An 8,954-nucleotide genomic window follows, 5' to 3' on the forward strand; every position below is an offset into this window, starting at 1 on the left:
AGTGGCTGGTGGGTTTGAACCACCAGCCTTCTGGTTAGCAGTCAAGTGCCTTAGGCACTACGCTACCAGAGCTCCTAGAAGTCTTGGCTCATATATATATACAATTACATATTCAACATCACCTTGTCTGATTGGTACCTTAAATTTTAACATGGACAACTGAACTCAACTTTTTCTTGACACATTTATGTTTAGAGCTTAATTTTTTTAAATTTTTACATACATGGAAATTTTTATCTTTTATTTATTATTTAATTTCATTGTGGTTGGAAAACATACTCTTATTTTAGTACTGTGAGATGTGTTGAAGTTTGGTTTAGGGGCTTAGAAAATTTTGTATGTGCTGGGGGGAAAACGTCTCTGGTCACTCAATGTGGTATTTTATATGTATCTTTTAGGTAAGATTTGATAATTAGATTATTACAATCTTCTGTGTCCTTGCTGATTGTTGATTGTTCTGTCGCTTACTGATAGAGGTATGTTAAAATTCCACATTGTGGTTGTATACTTGTCAGTTTTTGCTTTATATATTTTGATGGTATGTTATTTGGTGCATATACATTTAAAATTATTGTATCTCTTCCAGGTAAATTGACTGTTTTATCATTTGGGACTTACCCCTCTTTTTCTCTGGTACTATTTGCCACAGAGTCTGCTTTGACTAATAGTAAAACAGCTACCCTAGTTTTATTTCACTTTTTGTTTTCAAATGGTATTATCTTTTTTCTTCCTTTTACTTGTAATTTTTCTGTATTTTCATGTTTTAGATTTGTCTGTTGTTAACATCAGATAGTAATTTTTTAGCCAGATAGGCAGGCTCTGTCTTTTAGTGAAAGTATTTAGTCTATTGAGTTTAGCGTTTAGCGTTTAGTGTTTGTATAAGTTTGTCTCTCTTGTTCTCTCTCTATTTTGATTTTATTAAGTGCTTCCTATTTCTCCTCCCTGGTCTATGTTTTTTATTTTCATCTGGGTTACTTTTTATCAGTCAATTCTATTCGCCTTATTAGCTTAACGTTAATAGGTCCTTTTACCCTCTTTCTGAAACATACAGAACCCTTAGGACATTTTGAATTCATTTATCTATCTCCTGTCATATATCTTCTTCTTGTTATGTGATTTTTCTAAAAGGATTGTAAAATCTTTGCCAGGCTTTGGTGTAAGGGTTATTGTTGGTCCTTTAAAGTGAAAAAGATTTGTAATTGGTGTTAATTTTATCCTTGAATGTGTGATGGAATTTACTGGTGAAACCTGGTGTTACTGTGAAACATTTTTTGAGAAAGTTTTTTAAACAAATTCATTAAAAAAAAACCCTAGATATTGATCTATTCACGTTTTCTTCTGCTCAGTTTTGGCAAGTTTTCTTTTTCAGGAAATTTGACCATTTTATCTAAATTGTTGGATTTATTGGAATGAAGCTGTCTATGTCTTGCCCTGTTAATATTTGTAGGATTGGCGGTGATAACCTCATTTTTATTCCGGATGTTAGTGATTTATGTTCTCACTTTTTTTCCCCCCTTCCTTAACTAATCTACCTAGAGGTTTGTCAATTTTACTAACTTTTTCAAATAAGCTTTTGGCTTTGTTCATTTATATCATCTTCCTGTTTTTTGTTTTGTTGATTTTGACATTTATTTCCTTCATTCTACTTTGTGTTCATTTTGCTCTTCTCTAGCTTCTAAAGATGCGATCTCATGTCCTTGATTTAGATTTTCTTTTCTAGTAAAAACATGTAAAGCTATATATAAAGTTCCTTCTGAGTACTGCTCTAGCTGCATCCCACAAATTTTCATATTTCACATATTAGTTGCCATTCAGTTGGAGCTATTTCCTAATATCCTTTGTGCTTTACTCTTTGACCCATGAATTGGGCATAAGTGTATTTATTATCCATATATGTGATGTTTTCTTAGATATGTATTTATTATTGGTTTCTAACTTAATTCCATTGTGGTCCATGAGTACTTGATGGATGATTTTCATTTTTTTAAGTTTATTGAGACTTATTTCAGCAATCAGCATATTGTGATCTTGGTTAATGTGCCATATGCATTTGAAAAGTAATCTGTAGTTGAATTTAGTGTTCTTTACATGTCGGTTGGATGGAAGTGGTTGATACTGTTGAGCTCTTTCACGTATGTATTGATTTTTTTGACTAGATGATATACTACTTGCTGAGAATTATGTGTTTAAATCTCCTGTTACGACTGGAGCATTGTTACTACTTCCTTTAATTCTGTGAATTTTTGCTTTATGTATTTTAAAGCGTTGTTATTTGGTGCAAACCCATTTCTAATTGATAGCCTTTCTATTGAATTATCCCTTTATCACAATGAAATGTTCTCTTTTATCCATGGTAGTATTCTGTCATTAGTGTATATCTGATACCTGATAGCAAGTCTAGCCTATTCTTTTTTGCATAATACATCTTTTTGCATCCATTTGTCTTCAACTGGTCATTGTCTTCATACTTACCTTGTCTCTCCTGGTGGTGTTTGTCTTAAAGTCAGTTTTATCAGAAATTAATATTGCTATGCCAGCTCTTACACTGTTGCCATTTGTTTGATGTATCTTTTTCAAAACTTTGATTTTTTCATTCTGTTCGTGTCTTTCTCTATGAGGTGTGTCTCATGCAGACAGCATATTTTGATGGGTTATGTTCTCTTATCCATTGTGCAACTGTGTCTCTTGAGTGCTGCATTTAATCCGTTGACATTCAGTGTAATTATCGACAAGTATGAGTTTATTGCTGTCATTTTGTTACGTATTTTTTCATGGTATTATTGGTTACCTTGTTCCATATAATTTTCTGTGGTGAACTCATTTTGTTTATGAATTGTATTATCACATCCTTGTTGTTGTTATGTGCCGTTGAGTCAAACCCGACTCGTAGCGACCCCTCCTTGGGTCCGAGGCAGTATCACTATGGAAGTAGGATTGCCCAACCTTCCTTCCGAGGAGTGGCTGGTGGGTTTGAATCGCCAGCCGTATCACATCCTTAGTTGCTTTTATTTTAGAATTTGGTAAATATTTGTACAAGGCATGGTTTAAAATCAGGAAGGGATGCAGTAGGGTTGTATCCTTTAGCCATACTTATTCAGTTTGTATGCTGAGGAAATAATCCCAGAAGCTGTATGATACAAAGAAGAGCAAGGCATCAGGATTGGAGGAAGACTCCTTAACAACCTGTGGTATGCAGCTGACACAACTTTGCTTGTGAAAGTGAGGCTGACTTGAGGCACTTAACTGATAAAAATTAAAGACTACAGTCTGCAGTATGGATTATATCTCAACATAAAGAAAATGAAAATCCTCACAACTGGGCCAATAAGCAGCATCACAATAAATGGAGAAAAGATTGAAGTTGTTAAAGATTTCATAATACTTGGTTCCACAATCAACACCAGTGGAAGCAGCAGTCAAGACATCAGACGACATATTGTACTGGACATATGTGCTGCACAAGATCTCTTTAAAGTGCTGAAGACGAAGGGTGTCTCTTTGAATACTAAGGTATGCCTAACCCAGGGCATGGTATTTTCTTTTGCCTCATATGCATGTGAAAGCTGGATTATGAATGACGAAGACCGAAGAAGAGTTGATGCTTTTCAGTTGTAGTGTTGGTGAGGGATACTCAAAGTACCATGGATTGCCAGAAGAAAAATCTGTTCTGGAGGAAGTATAACTGGAATGTTCCATGGAAGCAAGAATGGGCAGGCTTTATTTGACCTACTTTGGTCATGTTATCAGAAATGACCATTCGCTGGAGTGGTATATTATGCTTGGTAAAGTGAAGTGTCAATGCAAAAGAGGAAGGCCCTTGATGAGGTGCATTGACGTAGTGGCTGCAATGATTGGCTCAGGTATAGCAAGTATCGTGAGACTGGCACAGGACCAAGTAGTGTATTGTTTAGTTGTGCATAGTCTCTATATGTCAGAGCCGACTTGACAGCACCTAAGAACAGCAATAAATATTTGTGCTTGTTCTCTTTTTTCATTTTGATGGAAGGTTTATCATTTTTCTTTGAGGTTACTCTGTATTTTATAATTTTTTCCCTCAAGTTTAGAACAGTCCATTCTATCTTGGAATTGTCTTGACTTCCTCACCATTTAGAAGTTCTGTAACTACACTGTTTTTTCCCTCTTTTTTGGTTTGTAGTTGTCCTCACTTGCAAGTTGATGTGTCTCGTTCCTTGTTTACAATCTTGTAGGCTCATTAACTTCGGATACTTCCATAACTGGGTTGGTTTCTAGGTTATGTCTTCGTGTGTTAATGGTTGGTTGTTGTTTGCGGTTGTTGGTTCTCTGTGCAAAAGGCTCCTTTTAGCATCTCTTATAAACTTGGTCTGGTTTTAACAAATTCCTTTCATTTCTGCTTATCTGGAAATGTCCTAATATCACCATCATATTTGAGGGACAGTTTTTGTCAGGTATATAATTCTTGGTTAGAAATTTTTTTCTTTCAGAGTTTTATGTATACCATCCCATTGTTTTCTTGCCTGCATTGTTTCTGCCAAGAAATCAGAGCTTAGTCTTAATTGGTTGCCCTTTCTAGGTAACTTTTTGTTTTTTACATGTTACTTTCAGGATTCTTACTTTGTCTTTGGTTTTGGTGAGTTTGATGATGATATGTGTTGGTGATTTTCTTTTGGGATCTATTGTTTTGGGGGTTTGTTGGAGTTCTTGAGTGGATGTATTCTCATCTTTCGTTTTATCAGGGAAATTCTCCTACAACTAACCTTCAGGGATTTTCTCTGTGGTTTTATTTGTCTCTTCCTGTTCTGGAATTCCAGTTACAGGTAGGTTATTCCTTTTGATGGTATCCCACATGCACCTTAGGCTTTCTTTATTTTGCTTTTATCATTTTTCTGATTGATAATTTTCTACAGAAGTATTCAGATATTTGTCTTCAGTCTCACTAATTCTGTCTTTCATGGATTCACTTCTAGCCCTTTGCACTTTCAATGTATAATCTGAAATTTTGGTATTAATTTTGTGGATTTCTATCTGTAGATTTTGTATCATTTCTAATTTCCATTTATTTTGTCATTTTTTTCTTGTATTGTCTTTAGAAATTGTTCTAGGGTTTTGTCTGTGTTCTATTCAAATTTGTCAGTGTTTTTTTTATCTGTTTCTCAATCTGTAGACAGTACCTAAATAGAATAGTTCTTTAGAATTCCTTGTCAGGAAGCTTTAGTGCTGCTTCTTCCTCAGGGATGTCTTCGTGGTCTGTAGCTTGGTCCCTTATTTCTATTGCTTTATCTTGCTTCCTTGTGTGGTCTGTGATGATCTGTTTTCTCTGAGACAGTGTGACATTTTTGTCTTTGTATTTAATTGGTGATTATATGTTGGAGTGATTTGTCCAAGATTTTCATTTTCTTTGTTTTGATTGGATGTATCCAAATAAACAGGGTACTATACTCCTCTAGGAGCTCTGATAGCATAGTGTCTAAGGCACTTGACTGCTAACCAGAAGGCTGGCGGTTCAAACCCACCAGCCACTCCTCGGAAGGAAGACTGGGCAATCTACTTCCGTAGTGATACTGCCTTGGCAACCCAAGGAGGGGTCGCTATGAGTCAGGGCTGACTCGATGGCACATAACAACAACCACCACAACAAATACTCCTCTATTCACTAGTTGGCAGCACTCACCACCTATCTCCTTTCCAGTCATCATGCTGTCTTTCGCAAGCAGAACATATTCTCAGGTCCCTGGAATCCACATGCAAATGCTGTCACTTTAAATATCCAAAATGGCCACTGCTTGTAAACATTCAGAATGGCTATGGCTGGGGAAAATTGCTGTCCCCTGGGCAAAAATGACCAAAAGCTATACACTCTTCCCTGGACTTCCCCTCTTTTCCATTCTTGGCCCAGTAATTTTCACTACCAAATTCACTCTTGTATACCTTCAGTCCTTTCACAAATTCAAGGAAGCAATAAAATTTAATGTTAATTCTTAAATGATTTTAAGTAAATGCAAATACTAAATAATTATTACTAAAATCACTTTAAAATTTAACATAAATGTAAACCTTAAAAATTTAACATTGGCATTTAAGTGTATTAAGAGAGTAACGTATTCGTACTTATTGTAAGTATTAAACTATGTTCTATATGGCTTTCTGAAGTAGTTGGTTTGAATTATTTCAAATTAGTCTGATATAAGAACAGTGAGGCCTGGCATCTGAATTTAATATTTCCTTTTGTTTATGCTGCTATGTGTAATAACTGAAAAGATGATTAACAACACTTTGTCAGTAATAGCTGATTATTCTAATGTAGTAGAAATACAAGTCATTTATGAGAATTTGGTAGTTTCTTTGTTGTTCATTTCCTTATATGGGCATTTAAAAAATCTCTCGAGATAGTTACTTTATTTTACTTTTTTTGGTAAGAACTTTGTTGAAAACTAAATTACATTATTTTTGTTTATTTATTTTTAGGTTGGGCTCATGTGGTTTGTGCCCTGTATATTCCAGAGGTACAATTTGCCAATGTTTCTACAATGGAACCAATCGTTTTACAGTCTGTCCCACATGATCGTTACAATAAGGTAGAGTGAATATTATTTTATTATTTTTTTAGTATAATTTTCTTGTTTTAAATAAACTGAGAAGTTTAAAGGAAATTTTCTTTTAATTATATGTCACTGGTAAAGAATTAATTCAGAGATTTAGAAAACAGTATTATTACTGTGGTAAACTACTTTTATTAAAATTTATGACTAATGTCACAAGAGTACAAAACAAAGGCAGAAATAAGCATGTATTAAATATTGTACCAATCTAGGAATTCAGTATTCTAATGTTCACAGGATATTTAATTCTTAAAGATTTTTCCTTTAAGAATTAGACCTTTTTTGCCCTTTTAAATATCAAATCCTTACTAAACTTTAATGAGCTATTATTTAGTATAATAGTTAAGATGTTACACATTCTCTTGTGAAAAATAATACTGTGTTATAATGCTGTTTACAAAAGAAATACTATTTTCATTCCTAATACATAATTTTTGTCATGTTTTAAAAATTTGTAGTTAATATTTAGGCCTTTTCCCATCTATGTTTGTCTTGATTTAGTAAGTATATCCACACCCGTTCCTCACTTGTTGACATGGTTAGGTTCCAAAGACCAGATCATTATGTGGAAATCAGCATTATGCCAAAATTGAGAAATTAATTTATTTTCTGTTTTCAGACCATGCATTTTTCTCTCTCTCTCTCTTTTTTTTTAATTTGGAATGTATGATCATAGAAACAATAAGCTAAGATTTACTGATATGCTTATCACTGTAATAGGAGCCCAGTTGTGCATTATTCCTCTGTGGAGAAGGTGGCTTGGAGTAGAAAAAGCTGGATAAAGCTGGGCTGTGTCACTGGAGGGCCCATGTTTTAACCATTTTACCTTCTTCCTGTGCTAAGTCAGAGCTTCCCTTGTGGAGGCATGTCCACACTTCCACTTTTACCCCTCCTCTGCCCTCTGGGCTTGGTGAGTCATAGAAGTGGAGGCTTAGGGCCAAGTTCAACACAGTTTGGTGTATTACTAAACTTACTCACATTTCTTCCAAGCACCCTCTCCAGTGCTTCTTTCCTTCTTTCTTTCCTCCCTTGTGACCCCGTAGTAAGGAGTTTTGGTGGCATAGTACCTAAGGCATTTGACTGCTAACCAGAAGGTTGGTGGTTCAAACTGGCCAGCCACTCTGCGGAAGGAAGACTGGACAATCTACTTCTGTAAATATGTGCTGCCTCAGAAACCCAAAGGGGGTCGCTATAAGTCAGAATCGATTCAATGCTAGTGGTTTGGTTTTGTTTGGTTTCATCCCACAGCAGTTTTGAGCAGCAGGGCCTCAGGCCACAGAGGAGCTAGGAATCCACAACATGAGCCTATTGGCTTGGTACTACCTGCACGTCTGCCCAGAGGCCATGGCAGCTGGCAGGAGGGAGTGAAGGGAGTATGGCAGCGTAACCCAGCTTCCTGGAAGCTGCCAGGAGAGCCTCCTCAAGGGAGGGGACACTCCACAGCCATTGCTACTGTGCTTGCTGCCTTGTTAATGGGCAAAATATCTGGATAGTAGATTTTATACTATTGTTGTAATGTGATATGTCAGATAAGAAAGTAGTTGATGAGTGAGGAATAGTTGTATTATAGTTTTACTCTCTTCGGTGTATTATATTTTTCGATTATCCAATGTGCCTTTTAATATAGTGTCACCATTTAATTTAAAGATACCTTTTTATTTCTTCTGTGAATGGAAGAAAGTATCATTGCAGCCAAGTTTAATGCTTCAGATATTTTTGGTATTACTCTTTTTAGTATACTGTATTTTAATTTTTTTTTAGTATGCAAAATTTTTTTTTAGTGTACAGTATTATTTGTTAAAAAGATTTGAAAATACAGAAAGGTAAATGGTAAAATTCATCTTAAATCATATCATTTGAACCCTGCCAGATTTATTCTGTGACATTTTACATCTAGGTATATAATTAAAAAAAAAAAGAAACAAACTTGAATTCTATGATTAGGTAGTGGTTTGTCTGTTTTTAAAACTTACTAACCTTCAACATTTTTTTCATCACTATATTTTTGCCAGTATTTTAAATAGAGAAATGGTATATAATATATAATATTATTAGTGTCAATAAACTATAATTTAATTAAGTAACCCCTTATTATAGAAAGACCCAGCTTGATGTTCAGCTTGTAGCATAAGCCAATAAAATTTCTGCGTAAAAACTTAGGAACATTTTGAAAGCTTCAGTAATATATTGAATGAGATTGTTTGTTATCTTGTATCTTGTTAACTGCATATTACTGTATAAAAAAAATCCTTGGTGTTAGTGAAAAAATGACTATAGTGTCTGGTAAGGTTAAATATATTTACATTTTCTTTCTTTATTATTTATTTATCTATTTATCTATCTATCTATTTATTTATTTATTAATTATTGTGATTT

General features: G+C 34.6%; 1 protein-coding gene across 1 annotated transcript in view; it reads left to right on the forward strand.

Annotated features, from left to right (window-relative positions):
* Positions 1 to 8,954, forward strand: part of MLLT10 (MLLT10 histone lysine methyltransferase DOT1L cofactor) — a 480,716-nt gene that overhangs the window by 230,303 nt on the left and 241,459 nt on the right. Inside the window, exon 4 of the mRNA XM_042780339.1 lies at positions 6,445 to 6,554. Within this exon, the coding sequence (XP_042636273.1) occupies positions 6,445 to 6,554 (110 nt within the window). The remainder of the gene's footprint in view (positions 1 to 6,444; positions 6,555 to 8,954) is intronic.

Source organism: Orycteropus afer, unplaced genomic scaffold (genome assembly GCF_000298275.1).
Source record: "Orycteropus afer afer isolate SDZICR_OR568_19922 unplaced genomic scaffold, OryAfe1.0 scaffold00035, whole genome shotgun sequence".
NCBI lineage: Eukaryota > Metazoa > Chordata > Mammalia > Tubulidentata > Orycteropodidae > Orycteropus > Orycteropus afer.